This window comes from Octopus sinensis, linkage group LG7, assembly GCF_006345805.1.
Source record: "Octopus sinensis linkage group LG7, ASM634580v1, whole genome shotgun sequence".
NCBI lineage: Eukaryota > Metazoa > Mollusca > Cephalopoda > Octopoda > Octopodidae > Octopus > Octopus sinensis.
The window spans coordinates 86,825,309-86,851,587 of NC_043003.1; the positions used below are offsets into that span (position 1 = coordinate 86,825,309).

Sequence of the window (26,279 nt, forward strand, 5' to 3'; positions counted from 1 at the left end):
TAGAAATATAGAAAAAATTTATTTTCATCTTTTGGAAATAAAATAATGGATCAATGTTCTTTGCTGAAATTGACAAGCAGATTTGCAGGATGAATTTATAGTGTTAATAATTACAAGATGTTATATTTGGTAGACAGGAGGAGTACTAAACCAATCTCAACTGCTATCTATTGTGAGAAGCAGAGATTTCAGCTAAACCCTCTTCAATTAGACAAAGATCAGAAGAATCTTCTTTCATTAGTTGTATAATATGCTGTATTCCGGTTTGTTGCTGTTTCAAAAGCTGCAAAGGAAAACAAAATTACTATTAGAATTTGTATGCTTAACTATATATAAACAGGCATACCTCAACTTACATTGTTTCAAATCGTGTACATTTTGATATTATGTTGTTGTTTTTTTAGGGAAATTACTCGTAAAAAATAAGCCTCAACTTCAGTAAATTTATTTGAGACTGATGTCAATCTCAATGAACTTATTTCTTATTAAATATAACTAATCCGAGAACTTTTAGATACCACCTTATATATTACCATAAAAATATTTTCTACATTAATTCAAACAACATTGGAAAGTAAGGAACGAATTTATCTGAGGAACCTATACACAGGTGCATGTGTTTGTGTGTATGGAAGTACATGTGTGTGTGTGTGCGTGTGGAAGTACGTGTGTGTGTGTGTGTAGATATATACAAATCAGCCTCGCCTGGCCCTCGTGCCGGTGGCACATAAAAAGCACCATCCGTTCGTGGCCGTTTGCCAGCTCTGTCTGGCACCAGTGCGGGTGGCACGTAAAAAGCACCCACTACACTCACGGAGTGGTTGGCGTTAGGAAGGGCATCCAGCCGTAGAAACACTGCCAGATTTGACTGGGCCTGATGAAGCCTTCTGGCTTCACAGACCCCAGTAGAACCGTCCAACCCATGCTAGCATGGAAAACGGACGCTAAATGATGATGATGATGATGATGATGATGAGTCCTGATTACGACTTTAAACTGCATCCCGTAATAGTGCCATGGTACAGCAGTTCCAGGGTCTTGAGGTGTGTAAAACCACCTTGTCGCCATTATTACTTCCAGGTCTACTCTGACCCGGATTAGTAGCTCTAATTAGGGTTCCAGTTATGGGTTAATTTGCATGTGAACTACTAGGAGTGAAGGACTTCTAGTCCCCGTTAGAACTTACTTCTGGGAGTAAACTCGTACAAGAACAAAAGGAAAAGAAAATCTGAATTGCAGTGTTGATTTCTGGTCAGTTCAACCTCTGTTGTGCCACTAGTTTTACAGCTGACTGTGCTGAAAGGAGAGTTCAGTGTCGTGCAACACATTGGCCACTCAAATTTATTTCTTTATTGCCCACAGGGGGTTAAACATAGAGGGGAGAAACAGGGACAAAGGGACTGGGTCAATTACATCAATCCCAGTACGTAACTGGTACTTATTTAATATTGAAGTGGAAAAAAGTGAAATAAAATACATGTGAAAATATATATAGACCATCTATTAAAATACAAAGGGCGTGGCTGTGTGGTAAGAAGCTTGTTCCCAACCACATGGTGTCAGGTTCAGTTCCACTACGTGACATCTTGGGCAAGTGTCTTCTACAACAGACTGAGACTGACCAAATCCTTGTGAGTGAATTTAATAGATAGAAACTGAAAGAAGACTATCATGTGTATGTGTGTGTGTATACATATATACATATATATATATATATATATATATATATTACAGACATACACACACACACATATATATATACACATATATATATGTATATATATACACACACACACACACATATATATACACGCATACACACACACACACACACACACACACACACATTTATGTAGATATATGTCTCTGTGTGTGCCTTTGTGTCTGTTTGTCCCTCCATCATCACTTCACAACTGACGTTGGTGTGTTTACATGATCACAACTTAACGGTTCAGCAAAGAGATTAATAGAGTAAGTACTAGGACTTAAAAAAAACATCCTAGGATCAAAATGATGCGACAAAAACACGTCAAGGCAGTGCTCCAGCATGGCCACAGTCAAATGACTGAAACAAACAAAATCATCCCACCCATGGTAACATGGAAGGCGCACGTTAAGCAATGATGATGAGATAGATAGATAGATAGATAAATAGATAGATACACGCGCACACATGTGTGTGTGCATGCCTACCACTGACAGACAACCAGTGTTGGTGTGTTTACACCCCCAAAACTTATTAATTAGTCTTGCAAAAGAGACCAACAGAATGAGTACCAAGCTTAAAACGAAAAGTATTAGAGTCAATTCATTCAACTAAAAATTTGTCAAGCCATTGCCCCAGCATGGTCACAGACTAAATGACTGAATCGAGTACAAGGTGAAAAGTAAAATAAAAACTGAAAAATGTGATGGTACAGTGTTATTATTATCATTTTAACATCCACTTTTCTGTGTTGCATGGGTTGGATGGATTTTAATGAGGCAGATGTTCTATGGCCAGATACCCTTCCTGGCACCAAGCCCCATCTGTTTCCAAGTTAGGTAATATTTCCCCATGCTGCTTGTATGACAGTGACACTCATGTAAAACTATGACACATTACCAAGACATGGAGATACAAACATACACGCACAAGCATGGCTGGACACACTCTCAATTAAACAACAAATGTTCCAGTTGGGTCATTCAACAGAAAAGCCTACTGATGAAATTAATGTCCAAAGTGATTGAGTACTCTACAGACACTCCATACTTTCAATGTAGCTGTCAGTGAGATTCAGCAAGACACACTGAGTGTTACAAAGCTGGCACATTGAATTACTATGCATTTTTGCCACCTGAGTGAACTGGAGCAACAAGGGCACAAAATTTCACAGGCAATCAAACTCATGACCTTACAATAGTAAGCAGAGTACACTAACCCACATGCCTTCAGTTGTATATACACACACACACACAATAATATACATTCACACACACACAACTGTCAACAATTGACAAGTCCCTTAACTCATTGGAGGGTCATTGGGGCACTGTAGCCATGCAGCATATCGAGGGCAAGAAAGCCTGGTGGAGCTCATCCCTCTCCAGGTTAAACTCATTTCTACAGCTGAGTGGACTGGAGCAATGTGAAACGAAGTGTTTTGCTCAAGAACACAACAGATCGCCTGGTGAAGGGATTGAAACCACAAACTTACGATCATGAATTCAACACCCTAACCACTAAGCAATGTGCCTCCCAAAGCCATATACACACACACACACACACACATATACATACACACCAGACATGCACATATATAAACACACACAATGGACTTCTTACAGTTTCTGTCAACTCAATCCACTCACAAGGCTTTGGTTGGCCCAGGGCTATGGAAAACATTTGACCATGGTACCACGCAGTGGAAGTGAACTCAAGACCATGTGGTTGAGAAAGAAACCTCTTAACCATACTTGTCGTTATATGTGTGTGTTACATATTAGGCAATACTACAGGTATAAGAAAATTTAACTAATTGTTCATTATGTGAACACAAAATAAACCTAAGCATTTTATAAGCAGAAATAAGTGAAGTTGTTACATTTATGCCTTTCCTTAATAGACTGGTAACTTGTAAAATAGTGTTTCTCAACCAGGATCCATATGACCCTTGGTGTGTGTGTGTGTGTAGGGGGGGGGTTATACAATTTTGTTGTTAAAATTTATCTACGATTAATTGGTTAGAATTCTACAATACACAAAATATTTTAACAATTTTTTTAATACAATTCCTAATATCTAATTATCAAAGTATTATATATAAGTCAAAACTATTGAAAAGGTTGCAACACGCAACGAAAATTTTAGGACAATAAAAAATAAGAAATAAGTGGAAATTTTACCGGTGAGTGTGTTAAATAATAAGTCATACAAAAAGAAAATGACTCTCCCCAGACACTACAAAATATGCTTCAACACACAAACTCATATAAAGAATCTTGCAGACCAAATCCAAAAGTGAGAAGTATAATATGTTTTTAAGCATCAGACCAACTTCCGTCACTTTCCAGGGAGAAAAACTAGAAATAGTTGATAGTTTCCGTTACCTAGGTGACCAAGTCAGCAGCGGGGTCGGGTGTGCTGAAAGTGTAACTGCTAGAGTAAGAATAGCTTGGGCAAAGTTCAGAGAGCTCTTACCTCTGCTGGTGACAAAAGGCCTCTCGCACAGAGTGAAAGGCAGACTGTATGATGCGTGTGTACGAACAGCCATGCTACATGGCAGTGAAACATGGGCCGTGACTGCTGAGGATATGCGTAAGCTCGCTAGAAATGAAGCCAGTATGCTCCGATGGATGTGTAATGCCGGTACTCACACTCGGCAGAGTGTAAGTACCTTGAGAGAAAAGCTGGACCTAAGAAGCATCAGTTGTGGTGTGCAAGAGAGACGTTTGCGCTGGTATGGTCATGTGGCGAGAATGGATGAAGATAGTTGTGTGTGAAAAAGTGCCACACCCTAGCGGTTGAGGGAACCTGTGGAAGAGGCAGACCCAGGAAAACCTGGGACGAGGTGGTGAAGCACGACCTTCGAACTTTAGGTCTCACTGAGGAAATGACTAGAGACCGAGACCTCTGGAAGTGTGCTGTGCGCGAGAAGACCCGGCAGGACAAGTGAGTCCATAACCCGTGGCCTTCTACATGGGATGGAGCCAGCCTACGTATGCATACCTTCCCTTCTTGGGACACAAAACTCTACTTGTGAAGACGTGATGAGGCAAGTGAGGATCAGAATCGAAATCGATCAATGGAAATTGCGGATGTGCTACCAGTGCCGGTGGCATGTCAAAACTCTGCTTGTGAAGACCCGTTGAGGCAAGTGACGATCAGAATCGAAATCGATCAATGGAAATCGATCAATGGAAATTGCAGATGTGTTACCAGTGCCAGTGGCATGTAAGAGAACTTTCCGTTTCGCGACCGTTGCCAGCACCGCCCCATTTCGTGTCCGTTGCCAGCCTCGCCTGGCCCTCGTGCCGGTGGCACATAAAAAGCACCATCCGTTCGTGGCCGTTTGCCAGCTCTGTCTGGCACCAGTGCGGGTGGCACGTAAAAAGCACCCACTACACTCACGGAGTGGTTGGCGTTAGGAAGGGCATCCAGCCGTAGAAACACTGCCAGATTTGACTGGGCCTGATGAAGCCTTCTGGCTTCACAGACCCCAGTAGAACCGTCCAACCCATGCTAGCATGGAAAACGGACGCTAAACGATGATGATGATGATGAAGTGGCTACGAGGTTTCCATTTGAGTAAAATGGGAATCAAAGGAGTCCATAAGCAAAAATTGATTGAGAAACACTGATGATGTAAAGTAACACAAAGTGGTGAGTAATTCCATATGGGGGTCAAAACTGAGCAGAGGCACATACAATTCACTGAGGACTTGCTCTAAACTAGGACACCCTCAATAATTCGTGATATAACAATAGATATGACATACTTCGCGGATCTCTTCTTCCATAACAGGTTCCATTTGGTAATTTGCATCAACCCATGGAGTGGTCAAGTGATTCTGCATGCGGATTTGTGACAGCAGCTCATTGAGTCGGCCCTGAAATTAAGAGAGTAAATTTAGTTTATGGAGTCGTAGCGGTAAAAGAGAGAGAAAGAGAACCAGACCAGACAGAGACAGACATACAAAGGGAGAGAGAGTTAATCTTTTAGCATTTAACCATTTAGCATCCAGATTTCTCTGTCAAATATAACGCTTGCTTATTCGTGTTGTTTTGAATTAAACCTGCATTATTATCTCATAGCTTTGATAGTTTGATGATGTGACTGTTTATTTTAGGGTGACATCAGAGGGTAGATACGAGATGCCAGATCTGGCTGGTCTAAACATAAAACAAGTAAAATATTTTGGTTGGATATGGCCAGCTTCAACACTAAAGGGTTAAACCAGCCATATCCAACCAAAATATTCTACTTGTTTTATGCTCAAACTGACCTGATCTGGCCTGTCACAACTATTCTTCAAGGACATTCAAAAAATAAACAACTTCTGCAAATTTAGGATTCTCCATAAATACAAAATTTTATTTAGGTACTTATGGGAGCAACAGTCTTCAAAGACTCATATTGTCATTTAATGCTCGAAATGAGGAGTAGACAGACAGCAGACAACTGATGAAGGGTCGCTCTTTGTGTTATTTCTCCTGTTTTCCATTTGTTTCTCTTGTTGTTTGCATATTGAGCTCATTTGTTTCTGTATTTCATGTTTATTATTGGTGACATCCTGTATTCATATAGGCATATATATATATATATATATATATATCCTTTCAAGAATTTATCCATAATTAGTGGTTTGAATTTTCTACTGCTCTTTCTAGCACAAGGTTTTCCTATTTGGAAGCCTCTTAATGTGTTCTAATAGACACGATATTTTTATGTGTATATATATATATATATATATATATTATATATATGTATATACATATATATATATATATTATCTATATTATTATTTGACCGAACACCATGCATCCATTTCCAAGTAAGTTTATCTTAATTTTTTTGATGTGACTCTATACTGTTTTCTCCCCCCATCCATTTCTCTAATTCCCATTTTCACCCTTTCACCGTTTTCTATCTGTCTCTCTTCTCCCCACTTTCTCTTTTTCCCTCTCTCTAGTAGCTCACATGTGACCATCGTCCATCCTTCTTTTCCTACAGGACTATCCTAAGGACTGGATGTATTGTATCATACTCTTCTATCTTTTCTCTTTTCAAAGAAAATATTTCTCTAGCATTTGCTATTGTACCCTCGTTCTGGTCTAACTATCCTCCATATTTGTTTCCGAGTTGTTTCCTTGTATGTCTCCACTGTCCTGTTTCTGTTCCCAACTTTGACCCTCCATAAATCCAAAATTTTATTTTGGCACTTATGGAAGCAACAGTCTTCAAAGACTCATATTGTCATCCAATGCTCGAAATGAGGAGCAGACAGACAGTGGACCATTCTTTGTGTTATTTGTTCTTTTTTACATTTGTTTGTCTCATTGTATGCATATTCAACTCATTTGTTTTCGAATTTCATGTTGTTTACTGTTGGTGATATCCTGTACCCATATACGTATATATATATATATATATATATATATATATATATATCCATGCACATATATATGCATACACATATATACATACATACACATATATATATATATATATATATGCATACACATATATACATACATACACATATATATGCATATATATATATCAGTATACACATATATATACATATATGCACTATATATGTGTGTGTATGTATATATATATATATATATATATATATATATATATATATATATGTAAATATATGTGTATATGTATATATATGTAGGTGTATATATATATATGTGTGTGCGTGTATATGTGTATATATACATATGTGTGTGTGTATATATATGTATATATACATATGTGTGTGTGTGTATATATGTGTGTGTGTGTGTATGTATGTATATATATATATAAATAAAGTTGATGCACGTGAAATTTACAGTAAAAACCAGAGAGTTAGCAAAGAGCAAGTTTCATATGAACAGAAGAGATGATTTTACAGTTATTAGCATGAGTCAGACAGTTTGACATGGAGTTGGCTAGCAGGGAGCTGTCCAGACTCCAGCCATCTGCTTAGGCATGGTTTGTACAGCTGGTTGCCTCCTAACACTAACCACTTAACAGAGTGGGCTGGGTGCTTTTTACATGCCACCAGCACAGGTGCGTTTACACAGCACTGACATGGGTGCATTAACGCAGTACCAGCACAGGTACATTAACACAACACTGGCACAGGTGCTATTTAAACAGTACTGGCACAGTGATGATCTATATATTTATAATGCATGCTGGTCGCAAATGAGGCTGTTGGCTGGTGAGAAAATAATTAGTGATAGAGACAGACTAAGAAAGACTTACAAAGCAATAGTTGGATCCGATCCAATTAAAAACAACAGAAAAAAATGCATGTTAATTGATGTTAATTGAAAATAATTCACCTTGAACTGTGTCGGATGATTAAGTTCCGACTGTAATGCCTCCAGCTGAGCACGGAATTGTTCTTCGGTATCTTGCATGGCTACACCTAGTTTTCGGTAAACTTCTTGCTTGACAATAACCTGTGGAGTTACAAAAGAAAAAAATACAATGCAGAATGACAGATTCATTGTAGAATCAAAGCAAATGCCTTGTGGTATTTGTTTTGGCTTTTTTATGCTGTGAGTTCAAATCCTTCTGGCATCAAATTTGACTTTCATCCTTTTGGAGCCAATAAAACAGAATATCATTCAAATAATGAATTTGATGAGATTGACTAATTCCCTTCCCTAAATTAGAAATCATTGTCGTCCTCATTATTATTGTTGCTGTTGTTGTTGGTAGGGTGGCATGCTGGCAGAATCATTAGCATGCCAGGCAAAATGTTTAGAGGCATTTCATCCGTCTTTATGTTCTAAGTTCAAATTCTGTCATGGTCGACTTTGTCTTTCATCCTTTTGGGATCAATTAAATAAGTTAAACACTGGGGTTGGTATAACTGACTTGCCCACTCCTAAAGATCTTACTACAATTATTATTATTATTATTATTATTATCGGTGAGCTGCCAGAATCATTACTGCATCAGAAAAAAATATTTAGGGGCATTTCTTCCAGCTCTTTACATTCTGAGTTCAGATTCCATTGTGGTCAACTTTACCTTTCAAGGTTGATAAAACAAGTACTAGTTGAGCACTGGGGTCAATGTAATTCATCATCATCATCATCGTCGTTTAACGTCCGTTTTCCATGCTAGCATGGGTTGGACGGTTCGACCGGGGTCTGGGAAGCCAGGAGGCTGCACCAGGCTCCAGTCTGATCTGGCAGTGTTTCTACAGCTGGATGCCCTTCCTAACACCAACCACTCCATGAATGTAAAGGGTGCTTTTTATGTGCTACCAGCACAGGGACCAGAGAAGGCTGGCAATGGCCACAATCGGTTGGTGCTTTTCACATACAGTCCTAAAAATTGCTGAACTTGTGCCAAAATTAATGATGATGATGATGACGACAACTATGATCATGAAGATGCAAGTTTTTATTATTTCAATAACTTTTATGTATACTTTTACCATGCTTGCAGGATTGGATGAATTTTCACAAGAACAGCATCTTTTTTTGGTAATTTTTGTGAGATTTAGCTTTTACCACTTCTTCCTAAGTCACCTTGGTTTTTTTCTAAGTTGTTGCTTCCACTTGGCTTTCCTGGGACTTCTTAACCCAAACACAACACATATCCAAACTAACTTAGTCAGCCCTCTTACACACAAAACTTGTTTCCTCTTATAATCATCTACCTTGTCCTTACTCTAGCAGCTATGCTTTTGAAGAACACCTTCCCTAACTACTAATTTGGTCACCTAGATATTGGAAGCTATCTATTATTTCTATGAAGCTCTCCAAGCATTTGAAAGAATATATTTTATGGGTCATCTTATTGCTAATTATTCTAGTGCATCAGCTATATATGAAATTCCCTTTCTTTATCAGCCTACTTGTAATACAACCTTATTTCTTCTAGAAATTTCCTGTTAGGTCCTATACAATTCCGGCTTAATTTAATCTAGAGCAGTTACATGCTTAGTTCTTTCATGACAATAAATGAGAAATATTAATAACTAATCCAGTCAATATTTATAGTTCTCAAGGTGGTGAGCTGGCAGAATTAGCACACTGGGCAAATTGCTTAGCAGCATTTCATCCATCTTTAGGTTGAGTTCAAATTGACTCAGCATTTCATCCTTTAGAGGGTCAATAAAATAAATACCAATAATGTAGGAACACTGGGGTCGATATGACTTATTCCTTCACTCAAAACTGCTGACATTCTGCAAAAATGGTTCTTATATTTCAAAATATTTATGAGATAGCATTAAAAAGTTCCCAGACTAGATTCTGTAGTGCGCCAACAGATGGTAGCACATGGTTGCATGTGCAGTGAGAGATAGCAGTGACTTTCATGAGGCAGTGTACCAAGTGACATCATTGTTTACTTCACAGGTTGTGAAATTTGTGTTTTTGTGATCACATGTATATTGTAGTCTGTGATTTTTGTCTTAGACTGGAAGTTGGAACAAAGAGCCAAAGTGAAACATTTGAGAAGACTTCTATAGAGACATTGAGCATGCTTCGGCAAGCTTACGGCGACAAAGCAATGGGTCGTACACAATGTTTTGAGTGGCATCGGCACTTCAAAAGTGGAAGAACATCCCTGGAAGATGATGAGCAATCTGGAAGACCTGTTACAAGTATCACCCCCCGAAATGTGGAGACAATTCATCAGCTTGTACATGTGGATCATCAAAGGACAACCAATGACATTTTGAAGCATCTGAGGGAGGACATTTGACGAAAGCAACCAGGTCTGTGGAGCACGATGAATTGGATTCTTCATGATGGCAATGCACCCCGTCACTGAACTCCCTTCACTCATGAGTTTCTTGCCAAGAACAACATGGTATCGCTTCCACACCCACCCAATTTGCCAGACTTAGCACCTGCAGACTTCCATCTCTTTCCCAAGATAGAAATGCAGTTCAAAGGTCAGTTTTTTTTACACCATTGTCAAGATCAAGAGCAAATCAAAACCAAAATCAATTCGATGGCTGGCATCCGTGCTAGCGGGGTGCAAAGAGCACCATACAAGTGTGATCGTTGACAGAGCGGCTAACCGGCCTCCGTGCCAGCAGCACATAAAAGGCACCATTTGAGTATGACCGTTACCAGCGTCGCCTTACTGGCACTTGTGCATGTGCTAGTAGGGTGCTAATCTGAGTAGGGTGCCAACTGGCTTTCGTACCCATGGCACGTAAAAGGGTACCATTCGAGCGTGATCATTACCAACGTCGCTTCACTGGCACCTGTACCGGTGGCACATGTAAAAAGATTCAAGCGAGGTCATTGCCAGTACCACCTGACTGGCGCCCATGCCGGTAGCACGTAAAAAGCACCCACTTTTAGTGGTTAGGAAGGGCATCCAGCTGTAGAAACTCTGCCAGATCAAGATTGGAGCCTGGTGCAGCCATCTGGTTCGCCAGCCCTCAATCAAATCGTCCAGCCCATGCTAGCATGGAAAGCGGACGTTAAACGATGATGATGATGATGAAGAAGAGCAAATTGCAGGAGGTCCTCGACTTGCCTACGGAAAATGACTTCCAAACCAAATACCAAAAGTGACAGGAAGACTGGGACCAGTGTATTGCTGTGTAAGGTGACTATTTTGAAGGAGATGGTGTCAAAACTCCAGCAAGTTATTTTTTATTAAACATAACCAGTCTGAGACCTTTTCAATACCACCTGTGTATCTCAATGTTATTTGTTTCTGTTAATTTTCATTGACTGGGACTGAAAGGCAGATTGTATGATGCCTGGCTGTGATCAGCTATGTTACATAGCAGTGAAACACGGGCTGTGACAGCCGATAACAAGCACAGGCTTGAAAGAAATGAAGCCAGTATACTTCGTTAGATGTACAATGTCAGTGTGCATGTTTGACAGAGTGTAAGCATCTTGAGAGAAAAGTTGGGCATAAGAGGCATCAGATGTGGTATGCAAGAGAGACAACTGCGCTGGTATGGTCATGTGATGCATATAGATAAGGACAACTGTGTAAAGAAGTGCTGATCTCTAACTGTGGAGAGAACCTGTGCTAAAGGTAATCTCAAGAAGACATGGGATGAGGTGATGAAGCATGATCTTCGAACTTTGGGCCTCACAGACTTGTAACTGAGACCTTTGGTGATATGCTTGAGAAGACCTACCAAGCCAAGTGAAATCGTAGCCGTGGCCAATGCTGGTGTCACGTAAAAAGCATCTTTTGAGCATTGGGCCTCATGGAGGCAAAGTGACCGACACTGGTGGCATGTGAAAAGCACCTTTTGAATGTTGAGCCTCATGGAGGCCAAGTGACCAACACTGGTGGTATGTGAAAAGCGCCTTTCGAAAGTTGGGCCTCACATAGGCAATGATGAATGACCAAGACCTTTGGCATTATGTCGTGCTTGAGAAGAAGACCGATCAAGCCAAGTAAGATTGCAATTGTGGCAGATACTGGTATCACGCAAATGGAACCCATGCCAGTGGCACCTAAAAGCACCCATTACATTCTCAGAATGGCTGGCATTAGGAAGGGCATCCAGCCATAGAAATCATGCCAAGTCAGATTGGTGTCTGGTGCAGCCTTGGTCAAACTGTCCAACCCATGCCAGCATGGACAACAGACATTAAATGATGATGATGACTGCTCCAACACGTTTCTCAAGTTCTGCATTATCTCAAGTGTCTTTATTCAATATAGTTCATTTTTTTTACATCTGCCTTTCCATGGGTTGGACAGGCTTCTCTAGAACAGCACATTGCCAATTATTTAAGGTCCTTTCTCAGAAGCCTATCACATATATGTATATGCAAAAGATATACACTTCACCATAGAAAAAAATAACTATCAGCGAACCAGTATGTGAAACAAAATAAATTATGACGTCTATCTTGCCAAGATTCAGAGATCATCATTCTCACCATTAGAAATGCAATAAACTAGTAAGTGACTACTGCAAAACATTTTTTTTATGATCAGGTTCCAGTTTGGACCAAATGAATTGATTGCTGTGACCAGGATTCGAAACTGGGTTACCATGGCCACAATCATGACTGGCAACAAAGCTCAAACTTATAACCAACACAGTAACATGTTCAAAGCAAGATTGATTTATAACATGAATGGCTAACCTATTTTGAGAAGCAGATTGCATAAGACTTAAGATATGGCTCTTCATCAGGTGGGCCACACTACTAATAAAAATTCCAGGTAATTTTGCATTAGCATGACATTCAGAAAATCCTGTGGGCCACATACTGCCCATAGCTGATCTAAAATAAAATAACACTCTTGCTTACTTTTAGAAGGCGATGCCCCAAGTTAAGGTGTTTCCTTTTAGCTTCATCCATTCTGGCAACGGTATTACGATGCTTCAGCTGCAGCTCATTCAACTCTTGGGCAATCAACTGTGTACAAAGAAAATATGTGATTAGGATTCTGATAACCAACAATGAGAGACTGATAAGTTAAAAGATGTAGATATAATATTAAATAAGATCTATTACAGAATACTGTTTGTTGTTGCATGCAGTACATTACAGACAAATGTAGCTAAATTAATTTGTTTATAAGCAACATACTTAACTAAGAAATAGCACTTGCTTGATAACAAACAAAAGATATTGATCATAGTGAGCATTATTAAAAGTAACATCTTAATGCTTATTAACACCAAGAGCCACCATATGGTCACTTGACTTCCTAGAAATACAAGCCATACCATACTATCTCAAAAAACGGACAAGAACACATTTGGATAATCAGGGTCGAAATACCTTTGGTCATACATCTACTTGCTCAGGGTTGTCCAGGGTTAAACAATAACCCTAATATGTAGCCTAATGAGGCGACATGTACCAGAGAGCCACAAAAAAATTGTGATTTAAATATCATCAACCTATGAGATAAATGGCTGTCATCATCATTTGACACCTGTTTTTTGTGATGGTATGGCTTGGGTAGTTCAACAGGAGTTGGTAATGCTGGAAGTCATACCCGGCTCCATTGTCCGTTTTGGCATGGTTTCTATAGCTGGATGCCTTTGCTAATACCAACCACTTTACAGAGTGTACTAGACAATTTTTACATGGCACTAGCACGATAATGGTGAGGACCTATAAATATTTCTCAAGAGATATGGACCAGTAAAAGATATCACAATCATTATCATCAACATCATTTGCTTTAAAATCCACTTTCCCCTGGTTACATGGGTCAGATGGAATTCAATGAGACTCTCTGTAGCTGGATGCCCTTTCTGACACCAGCTCGCACTTGTTTCCAAGAAAGATAAGGGCACTGTCTTCAGAGGAAAAGCTTTAACTTGCTTGGATAGATGAGTGTTTTATATATATATATATATATATATATCATTGTTTAATATCTGCCTTCCATGCTAACATGGGTATATTCTTTTGTTTCAGTCATTTGACTGAACTCAGAACCATGTGGTTGGGAAACAAGATGCTTACCACACAGCCACTCCTGCGCCTATTTAAAAATGGGTAATGAGTATATATACCATATTTCAGGGGATTTTGCCCCTTCATCAGCACCCATCTATATATTTGTGTGCGTGTGTGCACATGTTGGCTTCTCACATGCTAATCACTGCCATACAAGCAGTCACATTTGTTTGTGGTCTTCCATGAAACATGGCTGGACAACTCTTTTACTTGTTTCAGTCATTTGACTGTGGCCATGCTGAAGCACCGCCTTTAGTTGAGCAAATCGACCCCAGGATTTATTCTTTGTAAGCCTAGTACTTATCCTGTTGCTCTGTTTTGCTGAACCGCTAAGTTACGGGGACATAAACACACCAGCATCGGTTGTCAAGTGATGTTGGGAGGGGGACAAATACAGACACACAAACATACACACACACATATATATATATACGACAGGCTTCTTTCAGTTTCTGTCTACCAAATCCACTCACAAGGCTTTGGTCGGCCCGAGGCTACAGTAGAAGACACTTGCCCAAGATGCCACGCAGTGGGACTGAACCCAGAACCATGTGGTTGGTAAGCAAGCTACTTACCACACAGCCACTCCTACGCCTAGGACAAGGGGAAAATATTATACTGCATGGAAACAGGTATGGATTGGTGACTGGTTGAGCATGCAGCAGAAGAAAATTTGCCTCAACAAATCTCGTCTACTTATGGAAAAGTAGACATTAACCCTCTAGTGTTCGCATTATTCTGCCAAAATTGATGCCCTTTCATCCACATTGTTTTGAACTAATCATGCATTATCTTGTAGCTATGAGATTTTGATGAGGTAGCTGTTAACTTTTAAAACAATATTGTAGGGTTGGTGTGAGAGACTAGATCTGGCCAGTTTGAACATAGAACAGGCAGAATACTTTTGGCCGGATATGGCCGGTTTAAATGCTAAAGGGTTAAAACGATGATGATGCCGTCTTGGTAGCTATCCACCAATGAAATAAAAATGACCCAAACAGAACTGTCTTGCCAAACGATACAATGGAGCAGGTACCACCAAATATGATCCAAGAGTCAACAGCCAAATATTTCATCCCTTTGACTATTTTATAGCAACAGAGACATATATGGTGGAAACAAACAAACTTTCTGGTCAACAATGAACTTACATCCAATCTATTTTGGTGGTTTTTAGTCTGCTGTTCCTGCTGCTTTAGACGCTGAAGGAGTTCATCAAATCCAACAATAGGAACTGGTATAAAGTTATCCGGATCTGGATTGTCTTTTTTAGCCTGCTGCCACAATAATGGATCAATGCCTGCAAAGAGAAAGATCAGTAATATTAACTGCAAAAGACAGAACTGTCTGCAACAAGTGGGACAAACAAAAAATAAACACAGAGTTGACAACAAGGAGGTTGATAATGTGCAGAAAGAAGAGTTGGAGTTGAGATATATCTGAACGTTTTTTGGAATGTAGTGTGGCAGTGTGATCTTTCAAGAAGCTTTCAATCCAAGAAACAGATGAAACCCACAGATGAGCAGCTTACCTTGAGATTTTTATGCCAAATATGGCCAAAAATATTGCTGATGTCAGGTACAAAATTCTTTTCACTGGTCTTTTATGTGCAACAGAAGCGGTATTAGTTTAAAATAGCAATCTACATATCCTACTAAAGCAGATACATTGTTGAAAGCCTAATTAACTGCAGTATTTTTCCTGCAAATACAATATTAAGAAACACAAAAACATATCAGTAACTACTACCACTATTAAATGATTTTCGTCTGCTACTGACTTATTTTTGTGTTTTTTAATGTTGTATGTCTATAAGAGATATTATATCAGGACAATTACCACAATTAATTAGACTTTCAACGATGGATCTGCTTTAAGTATGATACACAGATTACTATTTTCACGGTATTTCTCAAGGTTGAATGACACAGGAGAGTGAGTCTCTAGTAGACATGGCTTTATGGAGAGTTTACGAAAAAAACAAAAGACGAAGACAGGTGGTGTCCAAAACAATCAGATGTATTAGTATAATGCTCAGGAAGAGAAAAAGTCTTTCACGTTTCGAGCCTACACTCTTCTACAGAAAGGGACACAGCAAAAACAAAGAGAGAAAAAAATGTGTGTAGTGGCTAACGATCTATCATGGTTTTATGGAAGCTGTACTAGTTGGACAGGGATTACAATGTTGAAGAAAGAGAAAGTTAATGAGTGATTCCTTCAACAGTGAAATGTTTAGACATCAGAACAATAAGTCAACAGATGGTTGTCTTCGAGCAGCTGCCATTCTTAGTCATGTGACACACTGTAGCAGATTTCCACAAATTAAGATAAAAATATTGAAGAGGAGACAAAGACAGGAGTTAGCTCTACAATACATTAATTAAGGGTTATGAAAGGAATACTGTCATGGCTGGTAGTCTTGTTGATTTGATGAGAATACAAATATTTTTGCACTTAGTGCCCTTGTGACCATAATGACAGAGCTGCTAGAATGGAGAAGAAATGCATAAACGGGTTTATTTTCTTGTATGCACAATGTGATGATGGATAGAATGTGGGCAGTAAAACTTGACACTTTGCCCTTTCAAGTTCTGTTTCCAGACAGATCTCTATGATAAATGAGCAAAAGGGATGGGCTTCAATTTGTGAGGGAGTAGGATTTTGTAGTTCTTTCTGATCCATGCAGAGTTTCTTTTCTATTTTAGATGACAGTATTGCAGGTAGTAAGACAAGTGTTGCAGAGAGTTCAGGTTTGTGAAAGATTCAGCTTCTGTGTCAGTAGGACTGGTGTGCAACAAATGCAACAGACAAGAAGAGTTGAAAACATTGAAGTTGTAACTTAATAATAAAGTAGCCCTGAGAGAATCAACCTATGATCAAAAGTGTACCAATCACAACAACCTACCCTGTTTGTAAATTTAAGACTGTATTGTTCAATGATGAGATTTTACCATTTTTTAAAGAGAGGCTTCCGTGCCAGTGGCACTTAAAAGGGCACCATTTGAGTGTGATCGTTGCCAGAGCAGCCAACTGGCTCTGTGACGGTGGCACGGAAAAGGGCACCATTCGAGCGTGATAGTTACCAATGTCGCCTTACTGGCACCTGTGCCAGTGGCATGTGTAAAAAGATTCAAGCGAGGTCATTGCAAGTACCGCCTGACTGGCCCCGTGCCGGTGGCACGTAAAAAGCACCCACTACACTCTCGGAGTGGTTGGTGTTAGGAAGGGCATCCAGCTGTAGAAACTCTGCCAGATCAAGATTGGAGCCTGGTGCGGCTGTCTGGTTCGCCAGCCCTCAGTCAAAATCATCCAACCCATGCTAGCATGGAAGGCGGACGTTAAACGATGATGATGATGATGATGTGTGATTTGGATGCTATTTCTAGCAGCTTGAGTAACAACACAGAGAACTCCACTGCAAAGGATGATGATTTCAGAAAGAGATGATATGGGATAGGCATCCTTGATGCAAGACAAGAGAAGGTCAAAGAGTTGTTGTCAAAAAATATTTATTGGATATTTTTTTAATTCCTACAAGATATTTTACTTAAATTATTGTGAGATTTAATAAACAATATACTAGTTTCATTGAAGATGAGAAAATAAACATTTAAACACCTTTCTGAAAGCAAAACTTTGGCACAGGACTTCAAGAAAGTTCCTACCTGCTAATGGATTATCTAAATACTGCTTCAGTTGTTCAGGTGTAAGGGCTTGTTTTGAAAGGATGTGTTCAACATTGAGAGGATTTTCAGACAATCTTTTCTTTATTGTTGCATCATTTAAATGCTCAACTACTTTGGAAGTTGGGAAACATCGTTTTTGGCCAGTCATTTGCCGTTCTTCAATATACATAACCATCTCTGTCCTGAAATTAGACAATTTAAATACTCAATACTGAATGCAAAATTCAACACAAGAAAGGCTTTACGATTTAAAAGACTTTAAATCTATTTAATAAAGGCATATACTAGCTGTAAAACTATTTGACAGCTATTGTATTGTGACTCTAAAAGTTTCACAATTCTGTTTGCTTCAGTATGCCTGTTTGAGAAAAGGTATCCATCAAAGTTCAGAGCAGCAATAGTAACAATACCATATTTCACTATGGCTTTTGGGATGACTACGGGAAAAAAAAGCATCTGACAAACAATGGGCAAATATCAAAATTCAAAATATACTTGTCACAACATTACAAAAAGATATGTGTGTGTGTGTGTGTGTATACATACACACACACTCCAATTACTCTCTCACCACTATCAAGGCACTGTTGTTTCTATCTCCTCGCCGAGAGCTGTTATGTAGCTGTCTAACACACTTCCACTTTTCTTCCTTCACTCTTTTCATCTAGACCTTCTTCTATGACTACAACCCAGTTGTGGGGTCAAGAATAGACTAAATGAATAGAGACAAGGTAGTGAAGAGAAGACAATCAATTGTTGATAACAAGACTCTAGTGTCAGTTACATGATACAATGCACCCAGTAGACAATGTAACACGTTTAGCAATAGGAAGGGTATCCAGCCATACTATCATGGCAAAAATGGAATGTACAATCAAGATGTGGTCTCCCAAGGGCGAAAATTGTTAATAAGAACTGACAAAGACTATGATAACTTATCCTACCCATTCCAGCATGGAAAATCAGACATAAAAATGATAAATTCAAGAATTCTTTACCTGTTATCAGGCCACGGTTTTACTCCTTTAATGCACACAGAATATGATGGCTTGCCACCAAGAATCTGATATATGGTATCGCCAAAAAGTTTTTGGTTTATTAATACTTCACTATATGGTTTTTTCAGTACCAATCCAACAAGGCCATCTTCATCTTTTGTCTGAGGATTGCAGCTGTAACTGATTGCCTGTGGAAGAAATACAAACAATGAAGAATACTAACAAAGAAAACTAATATAAGACATTACATAGTAGAGGAATGAATTAATGCATTACATGGAAACACATTTAGTCTTCCAATGAAGTAAATGAGGGACAGAGAGAGGGTATATCTGTTTACTGAATGTTAATTTTACTACACAACTTATAAGAAACATTTTAAACAAGAAAGGCAAAACAAGAGAAATGTAGCACTTGATAAAAGACCAATTAGCAGAGCTGTTGAAATGCTAACTATCGTTAGAATTAATTTTGTAAATCAATCAAAATGACCAAACATTGATCCTTTAAGTGCATCCTGTTTGTAACTTCATAACAGGTACAGATATGGCCATGTGGCGAAGAAGTTTCCATTGCAACAATGTAGTTTCAAGTTCAGTTCCACCATATCGTACATCATTATCATCATCGTTTAACGTCCGCTTTCCATGCTAGCATGGGTTGGACGAATGACTGAGGTCTGGCGAACCAGATGGCTGCACCAGGCTTCAATCTTGATCTGGCAGAGTTTTTATAGCTGGATGCCCTTCCTAACGCCAACCACTCCGAGAGTGTAGTGGTCCAGGCTCCATCCAGGCATGGTTTCTATGCCCTTCCTAATGCCAACCACTTTAGAGTGTGCTGGGTTCTTTTATGCAGCATTGGCACAGGTGTGTTTACGTAGCACCAACACCCATGAGCCTGCAAGATTAAGAATGTTCAACTGGTGAGGGATGCAGGGCACATGCATCCCTCTCCAGCAGAGTGTTCCTAATATTGCTGGCTCATGGGTGTTGGTGCCATGTAAAAAGCACCTGTGCTGATGCTGCGCCTGAACAAAATCCATTATAACTGTGACAAGAAGTATACTTCCAAACCACATAGTTTTGGGTTCAATCCCACTGCATAGTACCTGGGACAAATGTTTTTTACTACAGCCCCAGGTCAAACAAAGCCTTGAGAGTAGATTTAGTAGACAAAAACTGAAAGAAGTCTGTCATGTGTGTATGTGTTATTCATCACTTGTTGCCAAGCAGTGATGGAGGACAGACAGACAGACATAGTGTTGGTTTGTTTACAGCCCCATAACTTAGCAGATCAGAAAAAGAGGCTAACAAAACAAGTACCAGGCTTATAATAAAATTAAGTACAGGGATTGATTCGTTCAGCTAAAATCCTTCAAGACAGAGCCCCAGCATGGCCGCAGCCCAATGACTGTAATAAGTAAAAGATAAAAGACAAAGCTAGCAATGCATTGGAGAGATAAGGGAAGAGAGCATGGAAACACTCCATAACAATACTTACCTTAAAACGACAAAGCAAATTTTCTGATGTTAGATCGACAAAACCGTTTGAATCAAAATATGCACGACCTGTGCCCCAGTAAGCCTGCAACTGGTTCCATTTAGCAATGATAGCATCCCTCTCATCATTGAAGATATGTGGCATCATCACAGCTTTAGCAAGATTATCCAGTTGATTGGCAACATTTGCTTGCTGCTGCTGTTGCTGTTGAGTCTGTGTGTCTAAAAGCAAAAAAAAAAAAAATGATTGAATGTAGTTCAAAGAAGTCACAGATAGCTGAAGGAGATAACAGCCATACATCATCATCATCATCATCGCTTTAACATCCCCTCCTATTTAACCCTTCCCAATTTTTATTACTCTCTAACTTCCTGATATTAATTTCCTCTTCCCTAATAGCACTGGGAAAGTTGTTGAAAGTAAATCCAATAACAAATGTCCTGGATCCTAACAAGCAGTTGGACCCATGCTGGCAAGGTAAGAAGACTGACCCATTCCATGAATTTAATCTGTGTCTTTACTACTCTGTCTCCTTCCCACTCTCCTTTGCACTACCTTTGACATTACTCTTCCACTTCCCATCTCTTCTGTCACCTTTACTATCACCCCCATCACTGTTCCCTCTCTTATCCTTTCCATTACCATCCTCTCACAACAATAAATCTGTTCCTTCCATAATGGGGTCCTCTCTTTGGTTTTGCAGACTATCCCATTTATGATGGTGCCTCTAAAAAAACACCCAATACACTATGAAGTGGCTGGTGTTACAAAGAGAACCCAGCCTTAGAAATCATGCCAAAAATGAAACATTGAAGCAAGACATGGTCCTCCAGTACCCTGAATTTTATCAGACTGTCCTACTGATGCCAGCATGGAAAGTAGACATAAAATTATTATTGTTATTCAGGAGGCAAGCTGGCAGAATCAGTAGAATACTGGGCAAAATAGTTAGTGGCATTTCATCAGCTTTTATATTCTGGGTTCAAATTCCTCTGAGGTTGACTTTGCCTTTCATCCTTTCAGGACTGATGAAATAAGTATTAGTTGAGAACAGTCAATGTAATCGACTTTCCCACCCAACAAAATTGCTGGCTTTGTACCAAAAATAAGATAACTATTATTATTAATAAGGCGGCAAGCTGGCAGAATCATTAGCACGCCAGGAGAAATGCTTAGCGGTATTTTGTCCGTCTTCATTTTCTAAGTTCAAATACTGTTGAAGTCAACTTTGCCTTTCATCATTTCGGAGTCGATAAACTAAGTACCAGTTAAACACTGGGGTCAGTATGATTGACTTACCCCTTCCCAAAATTCGAAATCATTATTATTATTATCATCAAGAAGGCAGTGAGCTGACAGACTCATTAGCATGATGGGCAAAATGGTAAGCAGCATTTTTTCTGGCTTTATGTTCTGAGGTCAAATTCTGCAGAGGTCGACTTTGCCTTTCATCCTTTCAGAATTGATGTAATCAAATAGATTCCTCCCAAAAAAATTTCAGGCTTCATGCCTATAGTGGAAAAGGTTATTGTCATTATTGTGGAGGCGCAATGGCCCAGTGGTTAGGGCAGCGGACTCGCGGTTTCAATTCCCAGACCGGGCGTTGTGAGTGTTTATTGAGCGAAAACACCTAAAAGCTCCACGAGGCTCCAGCAGGGATGGTGGTGATCCCTGCTGTACTCTTTCACCACAACTTTCTCTCCTACTTCCTGTTTCTGTTGTACCTGTATTTCAAAGGGCCGGCCTTGTCACTCTCTGTGTCACGCTGAATATCCCCGAGAACTACGTTAAGGGTACACGTGTCTGTGGAGTGCTCAGCCACTTACACGTTAATTTCACGAGCAGGCTGTTCCGTTGATCGGATCAACTGGAACCCTCGTCGTCGTAACCGACGGAGTGCTTCCAATCCAATTGTCATTATCGTTAAAAAGCAGCAAGCTGGCAGAATCATTAACATAACAGACAAAATGTTAAGCAGCATTTCCTCCAATTTTACATTCTGTGTTCAAATTCCACCAAAGTTGACTTTACCTGTCATCCTTCTTTTGGCTAGATAAAATAAATACTGTACCAGTCAAGTACTGAGGTTGATGTAATTAACTTCCCCTTCTCCACAAAAAAACTGCTGGCCCATTGCCATAATTTGAAATCATTATAATAATTATTAAAAAAACACTTAATTTTTCACATTGTTCACAGAGTTAAATAACAATTTGTAGATCTTAATTACATGATGATTAAAAGCAATAAATTTATAATATTTACGTCCAAAGAGTGATGTTGCTGCAGGAGTGGTCCCAAATGCATTGGTGGCACCAGTACTTGCAGTACTGAATCCTCCCAAGGTATTGAAGGCTTTAGGAGAAACAAAAAAAAAAAGGAAATTACATTAATATATTGATACAAATTAATGAGATTATTAATACAAATTATTCATAAACATTATTATTATTGGTGATGAATTGGCAAAATCATTAAAGGATCGAATGAAATACTTAGTACTTGGTTACAACTCTTTCATATTCAGTGTTCAAATCCAGCTGAGGTCAACTTTGCTTTCAACCTTCTGGGCCAATAAAATAAAGTACTTCCTGCATCACAAAATTTAGCAGGACAGAATGCTTAGCGGTGTTTCACCCATCACTACATTGTGAGTTCAAATTCCGCCAAGGTCAGCTTTGCCTATCATCCTTTCAGGGTCAATAAATTAAATACCAATGAAACGCTAGGGTCAATATAATCAACTAGTCCCCTGCCCAGAATTTTCAAGCCTTGTGTTTTTAGTAGAAAGGATCTTCATCATTATTATTATTATTGTTGTTGTTGTTGTGGCAAGCTGGCAGAATCGTTAGCACACCAGGCAAGATGCTTAGCAGCATTTTGTCTGTCTTTACATTCTGAGTTCAAATTCTGCTACAGTCGACTTCACTTTTCACCCTTTCAGAGTCGATAAATTAAGTACCAGTGGAGTACTGGGGTCGATGTTGGTGAACAGTCAATGGCATTGGAGAGCATAACGATTTAGGTTGTAGTGGATTAGAAGCCACCTGAATATCGAAAAAGACTATCATGACTGCTGCTCAATGCTCTGTGAACACTGTAAAGGCAGTAAGATGTGACATGGACAGCTACAATAGAGACTACAAAGGGACAGAGCAGGTGTTCTAACTGGGACCACATACCAAAATTCATCCAACAGCTGATGAACAGAGCCTTAGACTCAGTTCAGACAGCTATGTCAAGCTGATAAAGACTGTGGCCAAACCCTGGCTGGAGAGGGTTGTTGCTGGAAGGCCATGTGTGAGGCAACAGGATTTAGCTCTTTGCCATACCTCTGTAAAGAGTCGAATGTGACTGTCAGAGAATTTCTATGACTTCACCAGCACCAATTTCTGGCTTAATTCCTCCAATTGTAATCCCATAGATTACTATGTGTGAAGTGTGGTTGAGAAAGACACCAACTGCTCTGCATGCAACACCAAGGCCAAGAAAGTGTTCAAAGACCTCAAGGACACAGTAAGGATTGCATGTACCAGTTTATGAAGCCATTTCAAGGCTGTGGTGGAAGCTGAGGATGGCTATTTTGAGTAAACAATTATCTCCTAGCTATAATAGTTGACATTTTTTGATTTTTTTAAATTTTCATTATCATCATCATCATTTAACATCCATTTTCCATGGTGGCATGGGTTGGACAGTTTGACTGAAAATTCATAAATTGGGGATCTGCACCAAGTTCCAATCTGAAATGGCATGGTTTCTACATCTGGAAGCCCTTTCTAATGCCAGCCACTCCAAGAGTGTTGTGGGTGCCATTTGCAAGACACCAGCATCAGCCACAATTACAATCTCACTTAGCTTGACAGGTCTTCTCAAGCACAGTGTATTGCCAAAGGTCTCAGTCACTTGTCCCTGACTCCAAAAGGCCCAAAATTTGTAGGAAACTGAAATTCCAATTAATACAACAGGGATATATTATGAAATTAACATTAGAGAAACTCACCTGAAGTTCCTGTTCCAAGAGTAGGAAATCCTTTTAATCCTTTATGAAAAAAAAAGAAAATTTATTGTAAAACCCAAATAAAATTGAAAGTCATCAACAATATTCATTAATTACCAAAATATTAATAAGAATTCTAAAACACTTTATTTTATCAACACTGAAAAGCAATTTTGTCTTATATTCAAACAAATTTGCCAGTTTTCCAACCTTGTAAACAAGGGCAAGTTTCTGTTTTCAACATTAATCAACAATCATATTGAAACGTGAATAAAATGATTTGATTGAAGACACCATTAGCATCTACACAAGAACCTTTATTTACTTGCTCAAGCTAAGAGAAACAGCAGTAAAATTTGCTTTAACACATCCTGCCAACTTCATAAAAGAAACACTTTAGATATCATAGTTTGTAGTACAATTACCTGGTAAGAAAATACCACAGCTTGAAAGCCTTTGGCCTGCTTGATCAGAGCCAACTTGGAACAAAACAACAAATACCAATGGCAAAACCTACTTAAACCAACACACCATTAAAACCATAACTAAGCTGTGCAACTAAGCCCACCCGAGGTATCCGTCTTATAGTTTTCCACCAAAACTGCAACATTTAAAACTTCATAATATTGTTTAAGCTGCGGTCTGTCCTATGATCAAAGGACATTCCAATCAAAAGCATCCCGTCATTTTTCAATCCTATTATATATTCAACTACATTATCCAATGTGCCTTATTTGCAGACGCTAGGATGTGACCGGGGGGAGATTTGGCTGTTATTTCTTTTATGAAGTTATCCTACTGAGGTTGCCCAGATTTTCCGTACGAGAAGCGGTCTATATAGATTCAGTTCGAATGTCTCATATCGATCTCTCCAATATCTAGGCGTTACACGGACTTCGGCTCATTGTCCTATTTTATTGATTTCTTCCAAATTTTGACACAAGGTCTGCAATTTTGAGAGAAGGGAGCAGATCGATTACATCGATCCTAGTACTCGACCTCGAGATGATGAAAGGCAAAGTCGATTTTGGTAGGAGTTGAACTCAGAACATAAAGAGCCAGAAGAAATGTCGCTAAGCATGTTGTCCGACGTGTTAACGATTCTGCCAGCTCAGCATCGAAACCAAATTAAAATTTTCTGAAATTTATCTATTAATGTGATTTATTATCGTTATTTTTCTGATCTACAAATGACAGTAAATACTCGATATACACAATGTTCCTCCTATAGCACTCACAGAATGGCAAAAATTCGGACTGATAATATAAACAAAAGAAAAATTAAGAGGTACTACAAGCGAACAGTGGTCCCACTGCGCGTAAGATTTCGAGTAGAGAAGAAAGGTACACACGATGACACTTGCTTAATAATGAATACTGGTATGGCACATGGTGCTCAAGTATATTATTATAACTGTGGTTCACATTCAGAACAAACATTTCGTTCATTTTTCAGAGAATTATTTAGTATCAATATAATCTACAATGGATAATCAAAAGTGAATAAATAATAATGTAAAAAAAAATAATAATAAAAACAAATAAAGCAAATAGAAATGTAGCCAAAATACATCGAATTAACAACAATTAATAAATATGACAAATGATTTTGGTTAAATTAGTAACAAAAATGTATTTTTACCAGAAGGGGTGGTAGAAGAGATGCCAAATGTGAAGGAATTTGTGGTAGCTGTTTGTCCCGTAGAAGTTGTTGATGATGAAAAAATACTTGATGCAGCCGCCGGTTGGGCGGCAGTGGACGCTGAAAAAAGACTGGGGACCGAAGACTGTGCAGTTGTTGTCGAAGCAAATATTGAAGGTGTAGAAAACGGTTGCGCTGCCGGCGTGGTGGAGCCAAATTTGAACGCCATATTTACTATACTTTCTTTTACTTCAATATTGAAGAGTTCTTGACTGGAGCGCCACCGGAAGTACTGTGGCGGATA

At 39.1% G+C, this 26,279-nt stretch overlaps 1 protein-coding gene across 1 annotated transcript; it reads right to left on the reverse strand.

Annotated features, from left to right (window-relative positions):
* On the reverse strand, positions 1-26,278 carry LOC115213830 (nucleoporin p54). The gene is made up of 11 exons (XM_029782729.2): positions 25,976-26,278; positions 24,337-24,375; positions 22,599-22,688; positions 20,334-20,554; positions 18,831-19,018; positions 17,812-18,014; positions 15,298-15,446; positions 12,980-13,087; positions 8,048-8,167; positions 5,482-5,592; positions 1-283 (listed from the first exon to the last, which is right to left on the reverse strand). The coding sequence occupies exons 1-11, from the start codon at positions 26,202-26,204 to the stop codon at positions 164-166; spliced, it is 1,578 nt and encodes a 525-aa protein (XP_029638589.1). The 5' UTR covers positions 26,205-26,278; the 3' UTR covers positions 1-163.
* Between the last annotated feature and the right edge of the window lies 1 nt (position 26,279).

Excerpts from the sequence above, each read along its gene's own strand:
- LOC115213830 (XM_029782729.2), bottom strand. The coding sequence starts at position 26,204 with ATGGCGTTCAAATTTGGCTCCACCACGCCGGCAGCGCAACCGTTTTCT. Across the intron at positions 15,447-17,811 it reads TTTAGATAATCCATTAGCAG|GCATTGATCCATTATTGTGG; the intron begins GTAGGAACTTTC and ends TTCTCTTTGCAG. Across the intron at positions 13,088-15,297 it reads ACCACCAAAATAGATTGGAT|TTGATTGCCCAAGAGTTGAA; the intron begins GTAAGTTCATTG and ends CTTTGTACACAG.